The sequence below is a fragment of the Clarias gariepinus genome, chromosome 21 (genome assembly GCF_024256425.1).
Source record: "Clarias gariepinus isolate MV-2021 ecotype Netherlands chromosome 21, CGAR_prim_01v2, whole genome shotgun sequence".
In the NCBI taxonomy this organism is placed as follows: Eukaryota; Metazoa; Chordata; class Actinopteri; order Siluriformes; family Clariidae; genus Clarias; species Clarias gariepinus.
The window spans coordinates 7,221,498-7,247,293 of NC_071120.1; the positions used below are offsets into that span (position 1 = coordinate 7,221,498).

General features: G+C 40.1%; 2 protein-coding genes across 5 annotated transcripts in view; one reads left to right on the top strand and one right to left on the bottom strand.

Moving 5' to 3' along the window:
* Window positions 1–1,144: 1,144 nt before the first annotated feature.
* Window positions 1,145–25,142, bottom strand: LOC128509372 (zinc finger protein 420-like). 2 transcript variants are annotated; one of them, XM_053481087.1, is made up of 4 exons: window positions 24,936–25,142; window positions 4,780–6,100; window positions 4,226–4,395; window positions 1,145–1,745 (listed from the first exon to the last, which is right to left on the bottom strand). In XM_053481087.1, the coding sequence occupies exon 2, from the start codon at window positions 6,098–6,100 to the stop codon at window positions 4,847–4,849; it is 1,254 nt and encodes a 417-aa protein (XP_053337062.1). In that variant the 5' UTR covers window positions 24,936–25,142; the 3' UTR covers window positions 1,145–1,745; window positions 4,226–4,395; window positions 4,780–4,846. The 2 variants fall into 2 exon arrangements, with proteins under 2 accessions (XP_053337062.1, XP_053337061.1); XM_053481086.1 differs by lacking the exon at window positions 4,226–4,395.
* Window positions 25,143–25,407: 265 nt separating this feature from the next.
* LOC128509369 (zinc finger protein 850-like) overlaps window positions 25,408–25,796 on the top strand; it is a 28,988-nt gene continuing 28,599 nt past the window's right edge. For 2 of the 3 annotated variants that reach the window (XR_008356030.1, XM_053481080.1), the window contains exon 1: window positions 25,471–25,660. The gene's annotated coding sequence lies outside the window, so the exon portion shown is untranslated. Of the gene's footprint in view, window positions 25,434–25,470; window positions 25,661–25,796 lie in introns of those variants that run through there. The other variant, XM_053481081.1, reaches the window with a different exon arrangement.

Here is a 25,796-nt window from a genome sequence, read left to right on the forward strand (position 1 = left end):
GGTGGACATGTCTGAGCCTCCCTCACTCTCAGCACTGGAGCCCCCCGGGTTGTGTTCTGAGCCCTCTGCTGTACTCTTTGTACACGTATGACTGTGTGCCCACTACCAGCTCCACCACCATCAAGTTTGCTAATGACACCGTCGTGGTGGGCCTGATCTCTGACAACAACAAATCGGCTACCTGAAGGAGATTGGGAATCTGGAGAACTGGTGCCAGAGGAACAACCTCCTTCTAAACGCCCGTAAGACAAAAAAGAGTTGATAGTGGACTTCAGCACTAAACAGGAGAGAAACTACCAGACCCCCATCATCAACGGAAGCCCGGTAGAGAGAATAGAGAGCTTAAAACACCTCGGTGTTCACATCACACAGGACCTGTCATGGTCTTGTCACATTACCCAAATTTGGGTTAAATTACCCAATTACCAATTATATTTTATTTTTTCTTAGTCAAATTAACCTTCTGTTTTCCTTTTCATATTTATTTTCTATTCATTGTCTCTATTTTAAGGTCACGGGCTGGTGTCCAAGCATTTCACTGCATATCGTACTGTGTATGACTGTGTATGTGTATCTTCGAACTGCTTCACACGAGTCGTTTACGAATAATTTAGAAATGGGGTAAAAGTAAATCTATTTTTGGAAAAAACTAAAGTGTTTTTTGACCTTGCATACATGTAAACCTGTTTTAAGAGACTCATAAAGCGATATTAGCAACCTTTAAAATAGAATAATAGGTACACTTTAACCATGTTAAATCACATGTCCTATTCATCATCAGAGGTACAGCTGTTATCACTTAGTATGCGCTCACTTTTGTTGCCAGCTATTTTGACAATGATGGCTGCATTTTGAGTTATTTTCAGAGGACAGTAAATCTAAACTGTTATACAAGCGGTAAATTGACTCATTTCTATAGTATCGTCCTTTGAGAAGTGCATCACTTTTGTGGGAGGGTGTATATGGTTTAGTGCAAAGATCAGTTCAAATTAGCGTTAGAAAAAATATATGAATAAAATAAATTCTAATTACATTTTCAGCAAATATTCATTTTGTTGTCTAATTTGGAAGTATTATTTTCCTGAGCGATCATAACATACCAACTTAACCTTTTCCCCCCTATGTAAAACAATGACAGTTTTGTTTCAAAACCTTTAATCAAGATTCTCCATCAACAGCAGGTGTCCGCACATTAAAAGAGCAGAGTTAAAATGACACAAAAATGTAGCAAATTGATGTCACCAAGCTGAAACACTGCATTTTAGTGTTTTTAAATTTTGAAAATATTATAGTTTACACAACTCCTTGAACAAGAAATGCACTGAACAAGTTTACGTTAAGGCGCTATGAAACAATGCAAAGATTATTCTGCAAAATATAGAATATAGCCAAACAAAATAGAAACAACAAACATGCAGATAACTGTATACGAATTACAACGGTAAAACAGCATATGCAATATTAATTTATGCAATTACTTAAATATGCAAATAATTTGACCGTAATTACAACTGCACAACATCAGTAACCTTAAATTTGCTTAAACCAGTCAAACCACTCAGTCCAGGAATGTAGAGGTAGAAGAATTTTGCTCATGACATCTGAAGGAACAGCGAATCAAGAATCACCCTCGAGGATTACTCCAGCATCAGAACAGTCACTGCTGGAAGTCCCCATGGCAACATATAGTAGATCCCCATTGTTGTGCTCTCTGTGGCCTTCAGTGTGTTGATATCAGCCATGCCCTGATAAAATGAAAATAATTCATTTAGGAGCGAGTTATATATTTTTTAAGTGTTTATTATGCAGCTGTGTAGGAATGTTTGTATAACTTAGTCCAAATCCTGATTAACTTAGCCAAGTCTAGTTTTTACATGAATGTTTTTTTTTTTAAATCTTTTTTTAATCTAGCATATCTTACTTTGTATTTAGCTCAACAAGGATCTTAACAATCTATTGCAGGAGTATGTGGTGAGTTTGTGCCAGAGTCCTTTTATGACACTTCATAATAATATCTATGACATCCTCAAGCAGTACAGAAAAGAAAAAATATAATTTTTAGTAGCAGGAGGGAAAATGGTAAGCAAAAGACAAAATAAACCCAAAAGTGTTCTATAACAGTTAACTTGTGAGGTTGGCGTCTACATAAACAATCTGAAACCCATTTAATATGAGTCTCCTCTCTGTTCACCAATGGAAAACTGATCAAAAAAAGAACCATTTGCTCACATCAAAACTTAAAACACATTGCTGTTGACTTATGTGGCTGTAAAACCAATTGCCTATTTGGCCATTGCTGAGTAACAGTGATCAGATCTGATCATTTTGTTCACCTGCTGCACTAAGCAGCAAGTTGTAATTTAGGTGCAGAGGCATCATTGTTTAAGACATTTTAAAACCTCAGTTTAAGTCCAAATGAAATTAATGGAATTATTCTAGAATATGATTATAAATATACTGTACGCACACACACACACTGTAATATACCCTAATAATCTTTATAAGTAAGTAGTACTATCTGGGTTTACAATGCACGTCTTACAGTGTCAATTTCAGAAAGTCCAAAAAAATAAAAAATAAATAAGTTTGATCACCAGGTGATGCGGTAACCTCCTGCAGCCGAGGGGAGGGATGAAAGGTACTTAATGCTATCACATTAATTATGGCTCTACAGCAAATCAGGGGCATAGTAGTCTTATAGTCGGGCGATAATCTGAGGTAAAATGGTTTGTTAAAAAAGCATCTTGGTCTGTGAGAAGATGACAGAGATGGGTTTGAAGCACATGTCTGTCAGGACTGATGTCAGAGATTTTAGTGTCATAGACAAATCTGGTAATTCAACACCAAAAAAAGAACACGCAATAAAAATCCTGAATAGAAATGACAAATATGATTTTTTTTCAGGCGCTGTGTGTGTGTGTGTGTGTGTGGGTAAAGTAAGAGGAGGGAAACAATCAGCCCCTCACCTCTTCTCATCTTACACAGTAACACTTCTCTCTTAATTCACACAAACACTAACGGAAAGATTGTTTTATTGGAAAAATTACAGACAGAGCCGCATTTCTGTGTAGAGCAGAGAGCGTGTGTGTAAAGGCGAGAAAAAGTGTGTGTGTGTGCAAAGGGGTAAATTGTAAAATTTGTAAAGGGGTAAATTGTATGTAAAATTACATGCGCGTGCGCACACAACAGCATGTTGACCCAGGGAGAGAAAGAAAAGGGATCTTTAACCTCTCTAATGAGACTTTCTTTTGCTTATATGCACACTTTACAAACACGCATACAAACACAAAATAAAAGATGTTGTACGTGCACACATGTGGTCAGTATTATAGTAAGCAGTACATACGTGCACAGATGTGGATTATACCAGTGAGAGATGCACACTAAAACCAAAAAGGGGAAAAAAACAAGACTTGTTCTTAAAAATCTTTGCATGTCTTGCAGAACACTCGCAGACCACGTTACTCGCAATCTAAGGTTTCACTGTATAATCTCTTATTAATAATATGACTGAAACATGTTTAAATAAACTCAAATTATGATTAATAATTCAGGTTACAAGACTGCAATTAATTTTACAGACTTTTCTATTAAACATTTGCAATGAAATAGCTTAAGATAACATCATGTTTATAAATGACAACATTCTATTAACTTCACACATTCATACCAGAATTATACATCACTCAAGAGGTAAACTTACAGCTATTGCCCTTCAAATTCTTCAAAAACATGGATTGATGAGGATTACCCCCCCCCCCCCCCAAAAAAAAAAAAAAAAATATATATATATATATATATATATATATACATTCAATTTTAACCATATACACTACATCAGCCATGTGCTCAGCTACTCACTTCCTGGTTTTATAAATCAGCAGTTCCTTAAAAAGATCACTAGATGGCTGTTAGGCAAAAGATTAACCCAAACAATGGAAAACAAAACAGAACAAATGGAGATCACAAAAACTTTGTGAAGTTATGTGGCAAAAAGTCAATAAAAACCACAGAAATGTTTAGTATTCAGTAGTGACCCAGCAGTTCAGTTTTTAGAGTGCAACACTGCCTCCAGAGGCTTATATAGGGGACAACATCATCATCTAGACACATTTTTCTCACACATACACAGTTCCATAAATGTTTGTGAAGCTGCTTTGAGACAATGACCATTGTTAAAATGCACTACATAAATAAAATTGAATTTACATGATACCTCACTTACCCTGATGCACCAATCACTCTGGAAAACGCTCAATCTGGAATTATCAGGCCACATAACCTTTTTCCATTGCTCCAATGTCAAATCATTATGATCCCCAGCAAATTCAAGTCTTTCTGATGGTTCTCGCTATCAAGTGGTTTTCTTATGGACACAGCTGTTTAGTCCCAATCCTGTAAGTTGTCATCACATTATGTGTGTATGGAAATAATTTCTTTCCTTCCACTATTAAACATACCTTTTTTGTTGTTGTTGTTGTTTATATTATAAAGTTACATGGCAAAAAAATTAAGTGTTTATGTGGTCTCAATTCATGATTTTTTCCCAATATTTCTTTATTTAATATTTATGGTTCAGCACTATCCTTCCAAGTATTTATATTTCTTTATGGTTTCTTAATCCTTTTCCAGTAATTTAAAATCTCTTCAGTTGTTTTCTTAGCTTGATGCAGCCCAATAAATTGACCCTTCTGATGAAATGTGGATAGGCAGTATATTTAGGAGTGACTGCAGTGCATATAACACGTCCCATATTGAGACTGTGTTATGGATTCTCACCTGTGTAAAATCACTGGTGTCTTCTGAATTGACCTGCATGTCCAAAACTCCTCCCGCACTGTGAGCACTAATTTAGCTTCTTTCCTGTGTGAATACGCTGGTGTGTTTGCAGGTGACATGCCTGTGTAAAATTCATCCCACACTGTGAGCACTGATACGGCTTCTCTCCTGTGTGAATACGCTGATGCATTTGCAGATGACATGCTTGTGTAAAACTCTTCCCACACTGTGCACAATGATATGGCTTCTCTCCTGTGTGAATACGCTGGTGTGCTTGGAGACAACTAGCAGCAGTAAAACTCTTCCCACACTGTAAGCAATAATATGGCTTCTCCCCTGTGTGAATGCGCTGGTGTGTTTGAAAACTAGTAGCTGCAGTAAAACTCTTCCCACACCATAAGCACTGATACGGCTTCTCTCCAGTGTGAATGCGCTCGTGTGTTTGCAGGTGACCTGCCTGTGTAAAACTCATCCCACACTGTGTGCAGCAATACGGCTTATCTCCAGTGTGAATCCGCTGGTGTGTTTGCAGGTGACCTGCCTGTGTAAAACTCATCCCACACTGTGTGCAGTGATACGGCTTATCTCCAGTGTGAATCCGCTGGTGTGTTTGGAGAGAACTAGCTGCAGTAAAACTCTTCCCACACTGTGAGCAGTGATACGGCTTATTGCCAGTGTGAATGCGCTGGTGTGTTTGGAGAGAACTAGCTGCAGTAAAACTCTTCCCACACTGTGAGCAGTAATACGGCTTCTCTCCTGTGTGAATACGCTGGTGTTTTTGAAAATTAGTAGCTGCAGTAAAACTCTTCCCACACCGTAAGCACTGATACGGCGTCTCTCCAGTGTGAATGCGCTGGTGTGTTTGCAGGTGACCTGCCTGTGTAAAACTCGTCCCACACTGTGTGCAGTGATACGGCTTAACTCCAGTGTGAATGCGCTCGTGTGTTTGGAGAGAACTAGAAGTAGAAAAACTCTTTTCACACCGCAAGCACTGATATGGCTTCTCTCCTGTGTGAATGCGCTGGTGTTTTCGTAGGTCACCAGCCCTTGTAAAACTCGTTCCACACTGTGAGCAGTAATACGGCTTCTCTCCTGTGTGAATGCGCTGATGTCTTTTTAAATGACTTGGGTAACTAAATCTCTTCCCACAATCTGAGCACTGGTAATTTTGGTTCTTCATTTCTTCATGATATTCTTCATGATGACCAGATAATGTTTTCTTAGTACTTCCTTTAAAGGCCATATCTTGAAGTGTTTTTGGAGGTAAATCTAAGTGCAGTGAACATATCAGGGGCAAGAGAAGACCTGGGAAATGTGTCATCTGGGGAGAAAAAAAAACTGATTATTTTCACAAGGGCAGTACCAAAGAGTATTAAGTTTTTTATTTTAAGTAAAACCTTTTTTTAAATTAATTATTCATGATAACAAGGTCAGGAATGCTGTGTCACAAATCTGTTTCTTAGGCTGACTCTCTATGATGTTATGTAAAAGTGGTCAGATTGAATTTGGCTCTGTTTAGACAAGTGTTGGAAACTTTTCCTTCGTCGAAGCAGAGCTCAGGAGACATTGGGATATCTTTCACGCAAAAGTTTCACTTTATTGAGAACTCGCCATGCGTCGCTGTCTATGTAGCGCAGCCACATAAGGGGGTTAAGATGGTAAATAGAAAAAAACCACCAGGCATCATCAGTGACCACTATATGGTTTATTTTGTTCCCCAAATGACTGTGTTTGGTTCCGGGGTTTAGCTCTCACGAACATGCTCGCTTGCTGCGTGAGGCTGCACCATGGCAGACAGGGTGAGGCTACAAAGAATAGTAAAGACAGCACAGAGGATTATCGGCTGCCCTCTCCCCTCCTTGACGGATGTCTACATCACCCGCTGCCTTAGTAAAGCAAAAAATATTATTAAAGATAAATCGCACCCGGGTTTTGATCTGTTTGACTTGATGCCCTCAGGAAGGCGCTACAGGTGTATCACCGCAAGGACAAACAGATTCAAGAACAGTTTTTTTCCAAAAGCAGTAACTATTTTAAATTCACACCTGCATTGATTGGATAGCATTATATAGTTAACCCTATAACCCTATTTTTTGTGATCTATATGTTTGCACTGTAGGAGTTGCTTTAATCTCATTCTACATGTGTATAGTGACAATAAAGGTATTTATTCATTCATAAAGCTGCGCCTCACTAACAGAAAAGGACTGTACGGGAGCGAAAAAGTTTCAGCAGAAGAGGGAAGACCAACACAGGAAGTAACCAGGAAAGAGCCCCAGAGCACGCTTCTACACTGCCCCAGGCCCGACCTTCCAACGCTCAGCCCCACGCTGCGGCCTCTCAGCTCTACAACGCCTTGCTCCTGGAGACGGACCCTCTGCAAATTACTTCTAACTTCTCCACCGCTCCACCCAGAGACCTGGCTGAGGTAGTACGAGCGCAGCAGAAAGATCTCATGGTGGCTCCACTGCCCACTGTAGTGGAACCTGGAAAGTCCCAGTACCTGCGGGTCAACTTCGAACACCACTAAGGGGCATCACATCATAGAGTTCCGAGAAAGAAAGGAGGAGGACTTCAACTTGTAGTCCGACCTAGACTTATGCCAGAGGTTCCTGCATGACGTTCATCACAAGCCAAAGGGTGGCCACCGCTTTGGTTAAAAACCCTATTGAGCCTCCCTGACGGCGCCTGGTGGCCCACCTTCCGCAAGGACATCTGTAAGTATGAACAAGCATGTGAGGTCTGTCAAAGCACCAAGAGACGGAGTAAGGGAAACAGTGGTCACCAGAGGTCAGCCACGCCCTTAACTCTGCCCCTCCGGAAACCAGGGGGAAAACCCTGGAGTTACCACTCGGCAGACCTCCCCCGGGACTAGAGGACCAGCATACCGACCATTCATCCACCTGTTACGTCCCTGGACGTAGTTTACTTATTAAATTGATTGAATTGAATGGATTTGTGTAAATGTTGCGTGCCTTGGAGTGTGTGCAGTTTTTCTCTCTCTCTCTCTCTCTCTATCGATTTGCCCTCCGTCTCCTGCTCCAGACAACTTTTGTGTGGTGTTGTTAACTAGTTTCGTTACCCCGTAACAAAAGTGTAAAAAAATAGAATATTGATACTGCCAGTCCTTCGGGACGATTAACTTATTTATTGTGGCTTACTTTTTATTTAAATAGCCTATCTGTTTTTTTTCTCCTGTTCGAATCGGAAGCTGTAGGTTGGGGATTGCCTTTTTAGTTTTGGTGGCTTCTTATTTTCTCCTGGTTTTTGGCCCGTTATTTTTTTTTTTGTCTTTTATTTAGTAGGTATCCATGACAGCTCAGCCAGAGGATCCCAGCAGAGGAAGACATAACAACCGAAAAGTCAGCAAGCCAGACAAGCCAGCTAACATTATTCCCGGCAGACCAAGGCGCCAGAGCTTCCGGGCGCGCTAGTTTGGCGAGCGACTCAACCTCTTTCCTCTGCCAATCAAAAGTTGTCAGCTGAGCTAACGCCCAGTGGGAGGGACAGCAAGAAAAAGACTAAACAGAACCAATAAATTACACTATGACTTGGGGCAACCCACAAAACCTAGAAGTGCGCTAGTACGGTCGTCCTCCCCACACACTGGAGACCATATAAGAGGGGTTTTTAAAAAGGCCACATTAAGATGGGAAATAGAAATAAAACCACCAGGCCTTATTAGTGACTCCTATTGGGTTATTTTGTCTAAAGGACTGTGCTTGGGGTTAAGCGCTCACAAGCATGCGCAGGTATGGTGCGAGGTATGCCGCTGACGTGTCAGGTCATGTGTGCCAGGATAAAAGAGGAACTGGCAAAGGACTTGAGGTGGAGATATGAAGAGACAGGGCGTTGAATTTTGTAAGAGAGGGCGATTGTTTGTCGTACCCGAGGAATAATTTTTTCCTTAGTGAATTAATTTTTAATGGACTCATTCAATACCCCTTTCGTTCCTTTTTCTTGTGCTCCCGGATTAAACATCTTTTACCGGTGAGACCAAGCCATCTCTCCCCACCACCATCACACACACACATACACACACGCACACCAATATCACAGACTTTGGACTTTAATACATACACACACAATTTTCTTATTTTGTATTTATTTTGTAAATATTGGCTTTTGGTGCACCTTGGTTGTTTGTTTCTGTCTCACTTAATACACTTTGAGTTTGTTTTGGAATTGTTGTTGTCGCGTGTCTTTACTTGCTCTGCTGAAGCTCTTCCTCTTGCAAAGGTGTCCCCACTGTCCTCTGTGTAGCCTTAACTACCTTCTGCAGGGCTTTCCTCTTAGCTGTGGTGCTATTGCTGTGCCACACAGTGATGTAGAAGCTGATAATACTTTCTACCGCTCCTCGATAGAAACTTTTCAGAACCAGGCTTCAAAGCCCAGCTCGTTTTAGCTTCCTGAGGAAGTAGTTATTTTTTTTTTAAATCAGGACCTAGGTGTTGACGCTCAAAGTTAAGTCCTTAGCTATCTGAACGCCCAGATACTTGAAGCTGGAGACCACTTATACAGCAGCTACATCAATGTCTAGGGGAGAGGAGTTCGCTTGTCCTTTCTGAAGTCCACCACCATCTCTTTGTTTATTTTTCTACATTAATACAGAGGTTTTATTTTCTACACCACTGTACCAATTGTTCCACCTCCTCTCTGTTATAGGATTCATCGTTGTCAGTGATGCATCGTTTCCTATTGCCCGCTGTCCCCCGTGCTCTGCTACGCAAATAGATTGTTCTCATGAGCCACTGTCTCTGAAGCAGAACAGTTCAGTTACACTATATTTCACTCGCGTTTTCAGCGCTTAACAAGCGATATCTGTTGTATCTAATGTGCTATCTAGAGGCTTCGTTCCGGGGGGGTTAAGAAGCCGCTACATCAGTGTGTGCCGCTATCTTCCATCATTTATGGATGGCATGGCTATTAAAAATACAATGTTCCTTAACAAAATGGTTTTTCAAGTTACTTAAAAAGATAATGTTACTTCAGTCATGTTAAAATGTTTTAAGTTGACTAGTTACACAAAAAAAAAATGAAAATGAAATTGTGAATTAGCCAAACTTTATTTATTTTTTTTGCCATATCGCCCAGCCCTACTAATCACCCTTACAGTATCACCTAGACCTTCACATTATCACAGAGACAAAGGCACAGCCTGGCCTTAAGATTAGCATTCACATTTACTTTGGGACCCTACTCAGTGGTCAGGAAGTCCATAAAGACAAAAAGTTAATGTCCCAGACACCTGGGCTACCAGACTTGGTCATCTTAGAATGTCACCATCTTTAACTCCAAATGTTAAACAAAATTGTACATAACTCTTTTAGTTTATATACTATTACGTTAGAATCTAGATTAAACATTTTTATAAATTTGTAATCCTACACTAGCAGCCCAAATCTGACACAATGTTGACCTATCCGTATTAGTTGCGGTGGTAATGATACCAGAGGCTCGCATGCAGCACAAAATTTTTTAATTTTTCCAACCTGTCTCTGTAAATTTCCTTCTCGCTTTACTTGAGCTGATGGATCCCACCCAAAGTGTTATCAGACATTTCACTGTCCTCTGTCCACGGAGTACTGTGCTCCAATTTCATACTGTTAAGACTCTGAAAGGCAGTAGTGAAAAATTAAAGAGCTATTAATCTGATTTTCACTACTAGCAGTTATGATATCTGCATAGGAATAGCATACACAAACTGTATCCGTTAGGATTTAGGTGTCATCACAGCACAGAGACAGAACATGTTAAAGTAGTAAATGACCTCCTACTGGCCTCTGATCAAGGTTGCATCTTATTGCTTGTGTTGCATAGCCTCAGTGTAGCTTTTGACACCAATGATCACTATTTCTACTACATTTTCCAATCTCTGAAGAAGAATACTAAGGGAACTTCCCTTTACTGGCTCAGATCCTATTTAACTTATCATTTTGTAGATTTAAATGGTGACTATTCTGCCTGTTCTCAAGTGAAGTTTGATTTTCCACAGGGTTCAGAGACACAGTTATATGTCTCAGCAAATGAAAAAAAGTACCTTAATAAATTTGAGCAATGTGTGAAGGACATAACAGACTGGATGTTAACTTCCTTCTACTTAGTCCTGAAGTTCTAGTCATAGGACCACATGCAGCTTGAAGCAAGCTTTTGATGATAGTGTAACTTTGGATCTCCTTTCTGTTCCATCAAATGCAACAGTAAAAGACGTTGGTATAGAGTCCAGTCTTTCATTTGAAGTTCTTGTAGATAACATTACCAGTACAGTGAAACCTCGGATTACAATAACACAGTTTGCGAGTGTTCCGCAAGACGATCAAAGATTTTTAATACATTTTGACTCTAAATGAACCAGTCTTGGTTTACGAGTACCGAGTATCATGAATCACGCATGCGTTTCTCGTTTTGACGGCGAGCGTCACATGATCACAACTGAGCCAACGGTTTTTCTCTCTCTTGCACTGCGGAATTGTGGGTAATCATCTCCTCTGCTGGGTCTTAGTGCGCATCTCTTACTTAATCACATATAGTATAACACTGTGTGACCACGTGTGTGCATAAAACATTTAATTTTGTGTCTGTAAGCGTATGTGTACAGCACGCGTGTGAAGCAAAAGCAAGTCTTCTTAGAGAAGTAAAAAATTTTTTTTTTCTCTGCTCAAGGCTCAGCCTGCTCTATGTCTGTCTGCACGCATCATTCACAGACACACAAACGCGTACACACTCTTTGCTCTTTACACAAACTCTTCTCTCTCGCGATTCTTTTCAAAGATAAAGTGCAGGTTAATTTGTTTTATTTTTACTGTACAGCAGTGATTCCGTTAGTGTGTCGCTCAATCCAGTGTAAATGTAAGAGTTTTGTTTATTTTTTAGATAAAACAGTGTTTGCATTGTGTGCGCAAACGTGTGAGTGAAAAGCGTGGAAGGGTAACTGTAAGACAAGAAGGGGGAGAGGGGAGCTTACTTTAGATTCTCCCACACACAGAGCACCTGCACGCACAAAAGGAAACACTTATCTGTCGCGATTTATTTTTACCTTTTTTAAGGTAAAGTGCAGGTTAATTATTTTTATGCGTTTATTTTTTGGGGCTGTGGAATGAATAATATGAGTTTCCTTTATTTTCTTATGGGAAAATTTAATTTGGTTTAAGAGTGTTTTGGAATACGAGCCTGCTTCCGGAACGAATTGTGCTCGTAATCCAAGGTTCCACTGTATAGCACACTGCAAGGGCTTCCAGTGAAATTTCAATGGTCTCCGAGTGAACTGCTACTGTCTTACAACACGACTACGCCTACTTTCTTTCAAAGCCCTTATTGAATAGCCTTTTAATTAATTAATGTTCAGGACTCAGACTCAGTGTTTAAATCTAGGCTAAAAATCTTTTTACTTAGACAGGTATTTTTGTCAAGAGATTTGAATAAATGAGCAGATCTGGGGGACTCTTGGACAAGTTACATTACATTACATTACATTACTTATACATTACATTACTTGACTGTGACCATACACAACCGACCTATCTCTCCTGCTCCTGTCCCTCTCCCCCCTCCCTGACTGTCGAGAAACATGCCGCTAATTTGCGGCCGGTGATCCAGACTCCCTTTGCCCTCTGGACCTGTCTAACTCAACCTGGTGTCCCGCTTCATCACATGGATGCCCCTGTGGTCTGCTTGAGATGCATGTGGTGATAGATATCCAGGGATGATTCTACTTAACCATGAAGATGGTTCTGGAACGGCTAATGCACACAACTGTTCTCTGAGGACTTGTGACCAGTCCACTAACAATACAGAAAAACCTCGGATTGCGAGTAACGCGGTTTACGAGTGTTCCGCAAGACAAGCAAAGATTTTTAATACATTTTGACTTGGAAAACGAGCATTGTCTTGGTTTACAAGCACAGAGTGTCATGTGATCACAACTGAGCCAACGGTTTTTCTCTCTCTTGCGCTGCGGGTAATCATCTCTCCTACTGGGTCTTAGTGCTCGTCTCTTACTGGTATAATCAACATCCGTGTGTGTGTGTTTTTCTTTCTCTTGCGCTGAAGAGTGTGTGTGTTGTGTGTGCGCGCGTAATTTGACCGGCACACACACTCTTTCTCTCTCGCCTTTACTGTGTGTCAGTGTTTGTGTGTGTATGTTTTTTTTCTTTCTCTTGCGCTGCAGTGTGTGTTGTGTGCGCGTGCATAATTTAACACCGCACTAGTTCACACACAAACACGCTCTCTCTCTTGCCTTTACTGTGTGTCAGTGTTTGAGTGTGTGTTTTTTTCTCTCTCTTGCGCAGTGTGTGTGTTATGTGTGCACGCGCGTGTAATTTAACACTGCGCCGGTTCACACACATACACGCTCTCTCTCTCGCCTTTACCGTGTGTCAGTGTTTGTATGTGTGCGCGCGCGTAATTTGACATTGTGCCGGTTCACTCTCTCTCTCTCGCCTTTAATTGTGTGTGTGTGAGAAACAGAGAGGGGGTGCTTCACTCGCACACAACCGGCACGGTTTCAAATTACGTGCGCACACAACACACACTCAGCAGCGCAGCAGAGAGAAAAACACGCACACAGCGCCTTTGCACAGAAATCGAAATACTTATCTGCCGGGATTTATTTTTACTTTTTTTAAGGTAACAGGCAGGTTAATTTTTATTTTTACTTTATATTTTGTGTAAATTATTTTTATGTATTTATTTTTTTGGGCTGTGGAACAAAAAATTTTAATTTCCATTATTTCTTATGGGAAAATGTGCTTTGATTTACGAGTGTTCGGAATACGAGCCCGCTTCCAAAACGAAAGCGCGCAAGCCTAAGAATGTGACTGAACTGGAGGCTTTTGCCCATGAAGAATCGGCTAAGATACCCATAGATCGCTGCAAGACACTTGTGTCAAGCTATGGTTCACATTTAAAAGCTGTTATAACTGGAAAAGGATGTTGTACTAAGTACTAAGAATGAATGTCCCTTGAGGGATTGAATAAAACTCATAATGATGTCGGCACAGAAAAGACATTTGTGGTTATTTCATTATAAATGTTATGTTATATTTGTCTGACTTACAAGTGCCTCTTTAATTTAATTGTAAACAAGATGACTGAAATGATCCCAAATCAATGTCAAACTGGCCAAAACACATAATTTCAGTGGGGGTTGAATAATTTTGAACACAACTGTATGTGTGGGTAGTAGCTCAAGATGTACTTAACATATTTACCAATGAATTTTCCCCTCATCAGATCTATCCCACTTTTACAAGATGGCGCCAGTGAGGTCGGCTGCCGTCACGACTGCTATTTTACTTTGTTTTTGTCTTTTAAGTTATCTTTCAGTAACTTTAAACCGGTTAATTCAACACCATGGAGTACATTAGTTATGATAGAGACACTCTTGTTTCTACTGGTGTACAATGTACTCACAATTCACGTGCAACGTGCAATCAGGACTGCAATCTGCTCTGCTTCACTGAGATATGGCTGAACCCAGCGGTGCCGGACCACGCCATCCAGCCGGCCAAGTTCTTCTCGGTTCACCGCATGGACAGGACGCGGTCCAGGGGAGGCGGCGTGTGTTTAATGGTAAACAGCAGCTGGTGCAACAGCACGAGCATTGTTCCTCTCACACGCTCCTGCACACCAAATCTGGAACTACTGTCCATCATGTGTCGTCCTTTTTATCTACCTGGGGAGTTCACATCGGTCATAATCAGCGCAGTTTATATTCCACCACAAGCGGACACGGACACTGCCTTATGTGAGCTGCATGAGGCACTCACACAGCACCAAACACAGCATCGGGATGCTGCGCTCATTGTGGCGGGGGACTTTAACAGTGCCAACCTCAAATGCGCAGCACCAAACTTCTATTAGCATATCACCTCCCCCACCAGGGGCGAAAGGACACTAGATCATTGTTACACAATGGTCAAGGATGGCTACAGGGCACAATCTCGCCCTCCGTTTGGTAAATCCGACCACGCCGCCATCTTCCCCATGCCAAAATACAAACAAGGGCTGAAACAGAAAGTTCCGGTTCAGAGGGAGGTAGCGCGGTGGACGGACCAATCGGTGGCCGCGATAGAGGACGCACTCGATGACGCAGACTGGGACATGTTCAGAAACAGCTCCGATGATGACGTCAGCGTGTTTACGGAAACGGTTGTGGGAATTATCGGGAAACTAGCGGATGATACCGAGGAGAAAAAGACTATTAGAACGTTTCCCAACCAGAAGCCGTGGGTGGATAAAACCATCCGCGAGGCTCTGAGATCTCGCACCGCTGCCTACAACACGGGACTTGCGTCGGGGACATGGAACCGTACAAGGCTGCATCATACAACGTCCAAAAGGCGGTGAAAGAGGCGAAGCAGCGCTACGGGAGGAAACTAGAGTCTTAGCTCCAACAGAGTGACACTAGGAGCCTGTGGCAGGGATTAAGGACAATTACGGAATATAAAGCTCAGTGGTTAAGGCATTGGACTACGGTTCGGAAGATCCTAGGTTCAAACCCCACGACCACCAAGTTGCCACTGTTGGGCCCTTGAGCAAGGCCCTTAACCCTTAACTGCTCAGATGTATAATGAGATAAAAATTTAAGTCGCTCTGGATAAAAGCGTCTGCCAAATGCCTAAATGTATATGTAAATGTAAAGCACCAACAACCGGTATGACGAACGCGAACGCGATTCTGGCAGACGAGCTATGCTTCCTTCGAGGCTGCAGCTAAAGACACTAGCAATGCTAATGCTAGCAGAGCTAACGGCTACATACAGGAAAACACTGCCAGCACCGGAAACACGTTCATTATCACCGAGCATGACGTGAGGAGAGCCTTCAAGAGAGTGAACACCAGGAAAGCAGCAGGACCAGACGGCATCTCAGGTTGTATCCTCAGAGCCTGCGCAGATCAGCTAGCACCTGTGTTCACTGAGATACTTAACCTCTCTTAACTCAGTCGGTAATCCCCACATGCTTCAAAGAGTCCATCATTGTTCCTGTCCCGAAGAAACCTCAACCTGCTCCTCTTAATGACTATCGCCCTGTAGCCCTCACCTCAGTAGTGATGAAGTGCTTTGAACGCCTGGTCAGAGACTTCATAATTTCTTCACTACCGGACACACTCGACCCACTACAGTTTGCATATCGCCCAAACCGTTCTACTGATGATGCCATCTCTCACCTCCTCCACACATCACTCACTCACCTGGACACTAGGAAAGAGAATTATGCTAAAATGCTCTTCATCGACTACAGCTCTGCATTTAATACCATAATTCCCTCCACACTCACCACCAAGCTGGTGCACCTGGGGCCTAGGTCATCTATGTGCCAGTGGATCTCCAACTTCCTAACTGGCAGACCACAGGCAGTAAGGTTGGGCGGTCATGTCTCAGCCTCCCTCACTCTCAGCACTGGAGCACCCCAGGGCTGTGTTCTGAGCCCCCTGCTGTACTCTTTGTACACATTTGACTGCGTGGCCACTACGAACTCCACCGCCGTCATCAAGTTTGCTGACGACACTGTGGTGGTGGGCCTGATCACCAACAACAATGAGTCGGCCTACCTAGAGGAGATTGGAAATCTGGAGAAATGGTGCCAGAGGAACAATCTCCTCCTGAACGTCAGCAAGACAAAGGAGCTGATTGTACAAAGCAGGAGAGGAACTACCAGACCCCAGTGGAGAGAGTGGACAGCTTTCGATACCTCAGTGTTCACATCACGCAGGACCTGTCATGGTCCTGTCACATCAACACCGTGGTGAAAAAGGCCTGGCAGCATCTCTACCACCTCAGATGCTTGAGAGACTTCTGACTGCCCTCCAAGGTGCTCAGGAACTTTTACTCCTGCACCATAGAGAGCGTCCTGACGGGAAACATCACAACCTGGTTCGGGAACAGCACCATGGAGGACAGACGAGCTCTACAGAGGGTGGTGCGTTCAGCTGAACGAATCATCCGCACCGAGCTCCCTGACCTGCACTCGATCTACAGCAAACGGTGCTGGACTAAGGCCAGGAAGATGGTGAAGGACCACAGCCATCCCAACAATAGACTGTTCTCTCTGTTGCAGTCTGGAAAGCGATTCCGCTCCCTAAAGACCAATACAGAGAGATTGAGGAGGAGCTTCTTCCCGCAGGCCATAAGGTCTCTCAACCACCCAATACAGGACTAATATCATCTCTCTTACATCCAACACTGGGCATTCATGGACACTATGGACAAATTCATGCACACTTTTTGCACTATATACTTATACTTTCATTATGGACCACTGCACAAATCACTTTAATAATAAGACACTTTAAGAAGTCACTTTATGCATATTTGCACACCTCAGCCATTTTTACATTACTTATATGGACATATTTTCTATTTTCTTCTTTTAAATTTCTATATTATATATATTTTGTTCTTACTTGTACAGTACATTTTTATTTTATTTGGCACAGTATACCGTATTTTTACTAGTTACCTTCATTTTTCTGCAATATTTCTTTTACTGTAATATATCTTTATTTTTAAAGATAATTTTAACTTTAACTTTATTTTCTACCATATTACCTTTTTTTTTATATTTATTTCTTATGTTATATTTTTTTCTTATGTTTAAGCTTTTATTTTAAGATCACTGGTAGTCGAAAAAGCATTTCACTGCATATCGTACTGTGTATGACTGTGTACGTGACAAATAAAATTTGAATTTGAATTCTTTTCCCCATTTCTCCAGATCTATTACAACCTTGTAACGCTCGGCTTTGTTATTTAACCTAGTTACACTTATGTGGGCTCGCGAATCTAACTTCCGTTGTTGCGCGAGCGTAGCGGAACAAGAAATGAAACGCCACAACAAACCAAAAGTGTATTAAGTGAAAAAACAACTACCACAAAACAAGGTGCACCACAAAATAATATATACAAAATATATACAAATATAAAGTATGTGTGTGCGCGAGTGAGTGAGATAAATGTCCAATGTCCGGATTATTGCAAGTGTGTGTGTATGTACGTTGGGAGCGATGTGTCGGTCTCACTGGCAGTATGAAACAACCTGGCAGCTCGGCAACGGAGCAAGAGGGTAATGAAAAATCCGGCAAGTATTAATCCCAAAAAACGATAAATCCATTTTGTCAGGGTCTCCACACTCTTGTGTAAAATACAGTGCTGTTTTCTTCTCATCTCTCCTCCTCACTTCTTCGCAGCAGCACTTTAAAGGCGGACCAGGTGACCTCCTGCATCACCGCCGACCACTGTTAACACGCTGTTGCCATAGTCTTGTCCTAACTGACCATTTTAATGATCCCCTTATTTCTTGCATGTGAAGAATGCTTTATAAACACTGCTCCTGCTGTGGTTAAACTAGATAACTTCTACGTGATCTCCAACTCTGGTGTCTGTGGCATTTCTGTTAGAGATCATGACTTGTAAATGAACCAACTGATCTCCACATTGCCACAAAGAATAATACACCTGGAGAAGTAACATTTTTGTGCTTTTTAAAAAAACTCATTCATATTTAATGAGCATTATAATCCCAGCTTTATTTGTTGAACTTCACAGTTATGGGAAGATAAGACACTTTAGAGAAAGCCGTTTTTTGTGGCTTTGCTGGAGAAGTCAGCAAGAATGTTAAGGTTTGCCGAGGATACAAAAAAGAAAGATAACACACATTTGGTTTGACACCAGTCACCACACGCATTCCAAGCAGACCACAAAGAGCCATTTTCAGCAGTCACTGTGTCTTTGATAGACACTAAAATCATTTGATTGAACCTTCACAAAAGATTCCAAATAACCAATCTGAGAGTCCACATAGTACTGTCAATGGTGCCAAGACTAATGAGCAGGTCTGATAGAGACAGAGCACAGATGCCAGCACAGCTATGTAGGGTGATGCATCCAGTAAAACAAATAAATTTTTCACATTAAGGACATGTTTTAGTAATTTTTTTTTTTTTTTAATGGAATAGGTTTTCCTGCAACCTGAAAACAGATAAAGACACAAGATACAAATTATTTGTAAACTGCAAAACCTAACAGACTAGGTCTTGGAATAAAAAAAAGTAGTGAAAATCTAGCAGCATCTGGACAGAGGGAGAATTTAAATCCATCATCGTAGAGCCGAGACCTTAAAGCAGCGAGATCTCACCATACACGTCACAGGGAATATCTGTAACTGGTTCATTAAAACTGACCACAATCCAGCACTGAACACTGAAACAGCTCCCTTCTCCCCTGTGGACATGTGAAGCTAATAAACATTAACTAGCCACTGGGCTGCTGACAGGTTTATAATTTTGGAACATGTTTTTTATGAACTGTAGTGTAACTGGGTGTCTGTATGAACAATCAGTTCTGCATGGACTTGTGTCTCAACAACAAACAAGAGATCAGGTACAGTAGACAATAAATTCCAGACATTTGATCACTACAGCACAAAAAAACAGAGCATCTAGCCCTTTCATTAAACTGTTAGCTCATGTCCTACATTAAACTCCTAGAACATCATGGGCATCACAAAATAGAAAATGATTGATTTGTGAGGCAGCAGGAGCAGGATGTCTCAAAAACCCACAAAATCTTAAATCTATTAAAAAACATTATCTAGGTTATTAAAAAACATCCAAAACACCACAAAAATGTAGAAGGTCCAGGTCAAATACTGTTCACCACCACCGGAGAAATACCATCTTCTGTCTCAAAATCATTTATATGGTTTTGGTGGAAACAAAATCTTTATAGCAAATGAGTTGAGTATTTACTTTGTTACTGCAGACTAGGGGTTTCTCTCTTCAAAGTTTGTTAGCATGAATAGCAATACTGAGCACATGAGCAGATGTTTATAGTGTTATGGCTATGATAAAACACTATATTTTTTGTTTAAAATGGTTAAATGCTTTAATTAATTTACATTCATCTAAGCTTCACTTTTATATGGTGGCCATATATGGTGTGTGTTTTTTCCCTTGAAAATGTGTGCTTTTTCCCGTGTAATTGTCTGCTCTTTTCCGTTTGTGCGCAACTACTTTTTTGCCGTCTGAGAACTCTCTTTCTCCCGTATTTTGCAAGCTCAAAGCTAAAGCTAATGCGCAAAGGACTATGGGAGTGGGATCAAAACGCAACTAAACACGGAACCTTTCCGGATATCAGCTCCAGGACTCAACATCATGGAGTATACAGTGAATTATAGCGTGATAACGTTATAATTTTCACTAAATTTTCAACTGCACACACTTACCATGTAATGTTTAATATATAAAATTAATCAGATGTTACTGTTTTGGGCACTAATGATAACTTTGAAGCAGTGTTAAAACTATTGGAGTGTTTGGGGGAAATGCCGAGCCGAGTGTAAATGGCAGTGATTAAAAGGGATATCATTTCATTTAGACCATTAAATACTGATGTAAACCATCAGCTGCATGGCATGGTAATATACATCCACATATAGATTTATAAGCAAGCTAATATCACTATGCTAACCGCTAGCACTTAGCACATAGAAACTAGCTTGTTCATTAATATATATTAGTTTAATAGTGTATTTGGACTCATACACGTGATGTAAACAGTTAGCTCCATTGTTTCTGTAGAATGCCTGTCCAAATATGGATCTATAAGCAAGCTAATATCACTATGCTAACTGCTAGCGCTTAGCATGGGGAAACTAGCTAGTTCACTAATATATATTAATCGTGTATTTGGACACACATATGTGATGTAAACAGTTAGCTCCAGTGTTTCTGTAAAATGCCTGTCCAAATATGAATCTATAAGCAAGTTAATATAATTATGATAAGCGCTAGGTTACTAAAAGAGCTAAGATAGCAGAATGTAAACTGTTGCCTATCAACTATTGCTAATTATCCCTGAGCTGCTCCTGTTATGTGCTAAAAGTTACAGATGGTTAACGAATTGATGTATGCAGTTTATTGGAGCTCATGAGTGCCATATAATGTATACTGCTGTATAATGTAGTGGTTTTATCATAGCTAGAGATCTTCTGAATAGTTAGTTATGTTCTTACACAATGTATGTAACAGTCAAGAAAAGGGGCTTTTGTTCAGGTTCTATCTATTCTTTTTATAAAGTCATTAAATATATGTTTATACTCCTTATAATATGTATGATTGTGTTTTTCTTCTCACAGTGAACTGTGTGTAAATCATCAACTGCCTGTGTATCAGCTGATTTCTACACCAGCTTTACATCCTGAGCAGAAGGTGAGTGCTCAGAAGTATTTACCTCTCTTTTCAAGAACACCACTGAGCACATCTTAATCAGGGGACAGGGACACATTTCTATTCATGGACATGATGTGTGTGGTAACAAATAGTGGAGATGGGGCCAAATTTATGCAGCAATCCTTATTAGCAAAACCAAATAATTGGTTTTAATACACACCATTACTAAAAGCTTGCATTCTATGAAATTTTGTGTGCGTGCCTGTCTGCCTGCGTGTGTCAAGCTGATGTCATATGATGTCAAACATCATGAAGTGATATTAACTTGCTTATAAATCCATATGTGGATGTATATTACAGAGATGCCATGGAGCTGCATAGTAACACCATGAAGTCTTTTTACTAGACACTTATATTAACATGTCTTTATTTCTCCCCTGTTGTAAATTGTCGTGGCGAGGACGGACCCTTGATGCTCTGCTTTCTTGCACCACCAATACATACATGTATTTTATTAATTTGTAAATAATGTCTTAAATGTAATTTATAGTTGAGTATTTATTTCTAGTTTGCTTATTATTTAGCAAAACAGTTAAAGTGCATGTAAAGCATTGCTGCAAATGACACTGAATAGAACCAGATGTTACCCCACTCTGTGTGAGGGCACAGGCTTATATACAGTGTGATTTTAGCATCAATAATGTTTTTCTGCTAACTAAAGCATGCTGGCTTGGAGATATTAGTGACATCTCTGTTTCAGTTCGAACAACATATTCCATAATATTTATGAATACATTAATCCTACATGTTCAACTGTAAAACAAACACCTCTGCATACATTTACTTATAGTGCATTTCCAAAAATTTATTTTTGGTATTCAAAAGGTAAAACTTTTAGTTTTCATTAAATGATTACTGCTTACACCTCCATGAAAATCAAAAATCTAGCATGTCAAAAAATTTAAATATTTCACTGCAATCATGGGGAAGACTGCTGCCTAAGTTGACCAGAAGATGATTATCTACACCTTCCAGTAGAAGTGTAAGCCCCCTAAGGTCAAACTTTACCACTAACTATTTCGCTGACCATTTAGTTGCTTGATTGGCTGGCCATGTCACCTGACCTTACGTTTTATGGAAAGGATGAGCTGAAATCTGGGATAAATTTACAAGCTGAATGCTTCAAGTGTGATCTGCAAACATAACCAGGGTGTTTACATAAAAACACCAACTATCTAAAAACATGTAGGCTTATGAATAGTAACAACTTATATCTATGTACTGTGAATGGAATGTTTAAGAATAAGAGTATCATAAATTGACAAATAATTACAATACACTTGTAAACAATGAGTATGACATTTGAAATACAGTTTATCTAAAACAATCTGAATATCATGCAAGTAATACAAATAATATACAGTACACACACGAGGAAAAAGCACACACTTGCATGGGACAAATAATATACGTACACGGGATAAAGCACACATTTACAGGGGGAAAATAATACACTTACATGGGACAAATAATATACGTACACGGGAAAAAGCACACATTTACACGGAAAAAATAATACACCACAAGGGGGGAAAAAAAACATGCCCCAGAAGGGCAAAGCATCTCTCCCGTGTGCGAGAACTAACTTTCTTGTTTAAGTTGCAAGCTAAACGCTAAAGCTAATGTGCAAGGCACTATGGGATTTTGAGGCCAACACGGACAAAATGAACACTCAGAAGCCAGGGTTATGCGCTAACCCCCCACCGCCGGAAAAAATTGTTACAGGTTTGCCAGTGTTTTCTACTAGCGACACATTTCCAAAAACCTTCTGGCGATAATGAAAAGTCAGCAACTCCTAGTAAACATGTTTACCACTGGTTTGCACAAGCTTGCCATTAGCAGCAAAATCCCAGCCACCTGGTAAGTTTGCTGTTAAAGGAAAACACTGGCCTAAAGTTTGCATTCAACGACCAAAACCTCACACCAACAACGCAAAACTAAAACATAACTTTAATATTATTACATACAAGTTGTGTTCTTATACTGATTTTGTGTCCAAGTTTGTGAATCAAGGTTTAATGTTTTGGAAAAACTCTTAAATGTAAGTGCAATTTAGAGAATTAGCTTGTAGTTTTGCAGACATGTTATATTAACATGTGAGAACATTTGAGATATTAATTTGTATTTGTAAATAGAATCTTGCCCATGGCCGTCGCTAGGCCATTTTTAGGGGGGCTTTAGCCCCTCTAACATTTGTACACAGCCGCCCTAAAAATTCTCCATAAACTTGGAAATTGGTGATCGCCCATCGTCCCCTTTAAATTTCATATGAAAGCAGCAGCAGACTTCGGCTCCTTCCCGTCTTTCAGCGCGGTCTTCTATTCGACATCACAGACGGAGGATTAAGGCAAGGTGTGTGTTTTTCAGTAAATTGTTATATATGCATCAGTGAGTCCTGTGTTCACCCTCATTACACCAGCTGTTTCCTTTAGTGAAAATGAAGCCCTTAATACAAACTCTCAACTTATAGTCTACTTTATAAAACAATCATGCCGTTGCTGTTTTAATTGGAAAACCTAACTGTCTGTATAAAACATTACACAGTGCATATGGCATTACCTACCATAGAGTTATGCACATAAATGATAATAATAATGACAGACAGCATTGCAGTGCACTCGTTTTAACTGCATAGCAGTGTGATTTACAGAGATAGAAAAATCCTTTTTTTTGTAATAAATATTGTATTGTCTTAAATAATGTCCCAAATCATAAAATACATTTATTAGCCTTAGAGCAGGCTTTTTGTCACTTTGATTTAGAGAAAGTTATTTTTTAATGAATAGAAACAATAAAAGAATACTTTGTTTAATTACATTAAAACAATGTTTGTCTTTTTTATTGAATTTGAATAAATATCCTAAAAGCTGAAATTCAAGGGGTTGAATAGAGAACCTACTGTCTTATTTACTGTATGTAGCTAAAACACTTAATTAAACTAGATAACATGATGATCAAAGTTTTATTGTTTATATTTAACTGTAGGTTGAAGTTTTTTCAAGTCACATGAAAAAAAAGATGTTCTGTTCTTATCTGCTGCTCATGTGACTTGATAAACCTTCCATCTACAGTTCACTGTTTAGTTCTACAGTTCAGTTCTCTAAAAGCGCAGCCTCTCAGGCACATTACCACTGTGTTTCCAACATTGATTGAAGTCATTGCATCAGAAACTATTTTTCACATTTTTTATGTCTGCCAGTTTCCAACAAAAAGCAGCAGTATTGTCAAATAATTAACAGATAAATGTTTGACCTTATTGGCACCCACACAGCTTATTCCATTGTCCAGCCTCATAGGTGTGTTGTTTATATTGCTAATCAATGTAAGTTTAAAAAGTTATATGCTGTTTTCTAGTTACATTTTTCTGATTGTACCTGTACATAGAAAAAGATTTATACGGTAAACAGCGTGTGTGATCAAGAAGACTCATTTGAGTACTGATTCTAAAGACAAATATGTTAAGGCATTGGACTACGGCTCGGAAGATCCCAGGTTCAAACCCCACAACCACCAAGTTGCCACTGTTGGGCCCTTGAGCAAGGCCCTTAACCCTCCCTGCTCAGATGTATAATGAGATAAAAATGTAAGTCACTCTGGATAAGAGCGTCTGCCAAATGTAAATATGTGTTAAACATCTATGGGGGCTGAGCCCCCCTTAACTGAAAATCCTAGAAACGCCCACAGCTGTTTGTCAAAAGCTTAATTTGTTTGTAAAGATGTTACAAACAAAATCCCTTTCATTTTGTTTATTGTCTGCAAAGTGGTCTCTTACATGATAAACTGCTGTCCTTACTCACATACACACATTATATCTAATATTTTACACTGTGCCGGAAAAACTACTGTTTGGAAATTTAAAATAATTGTGAACTGAACCATTAATTTAAAAAACAATTAGGTAACCCCCCGTTTTCAGCTGAACTTACCTCAGACACAACAAGCTTGGAGTTTTAGTTCATCTCATCAAACAGTCTCTGTAAAAAATCCGTCAGTAACATCTCAGTGTGGAGGCGATTATCAACATCACACAGCAAAACCTGAGGACAAATATATAACGCTGACGTTTGCTGAGACAAAATACTAAAGCAAAATGTTGAAGCGAATGAACAGCGTGAGTCGGCAGATAACGCAGGAAAAATACAAACCGTCCGCTAAGTCCGTTTATGTTTCTTCTGTTCAGGTGCATACCGCCACCTACTGTCCGGGAGTGTATAACAGTAGGGGTTTAGGTACTTGTACGTTCCCATAACGTTTCCTGAGGTTAAGAGATCGTTAAGGAAACGTTATGGGAACGTACAAGTACCTAAACCCCTTCTGTTATACACTCCCGGACAGTAGGTGGCGGTATGCACCTGAACACATCGGTTTGCGACCCGCCAGTTAAATCAAAGAAGAAAAATATGAAACTGTTTAAAGTAGAAGCGGTTTGTATTTTTCCTGCGTTATCTGCTGACTCACGATGTTCATTCGCTTCAACATTTTGTTTTGATATTTTACCTCAGCATTAATAATTAACGTCAGCGTTATATATTTTTCCTCAGGTTTTGCTGTGCGATGTCGATAATCGCCTCCACACTGAGATGTTACTGACGGATTTTTACAGAGACTGTTTGATGCGATGAATTAAAACTCCAAGCTTGTTGTGTCTGAGGTAAGTTCAGCTGAAAACGGGGGGTTACCTAATTGTTTTTAATGAATGGTTCAGTACACAATCATTTAAAATTTCCAAACATTAGTTTTTTTTTAGCAGAGTGTAAAATGATAGGTAAAATGTGTATGTGAGTAAG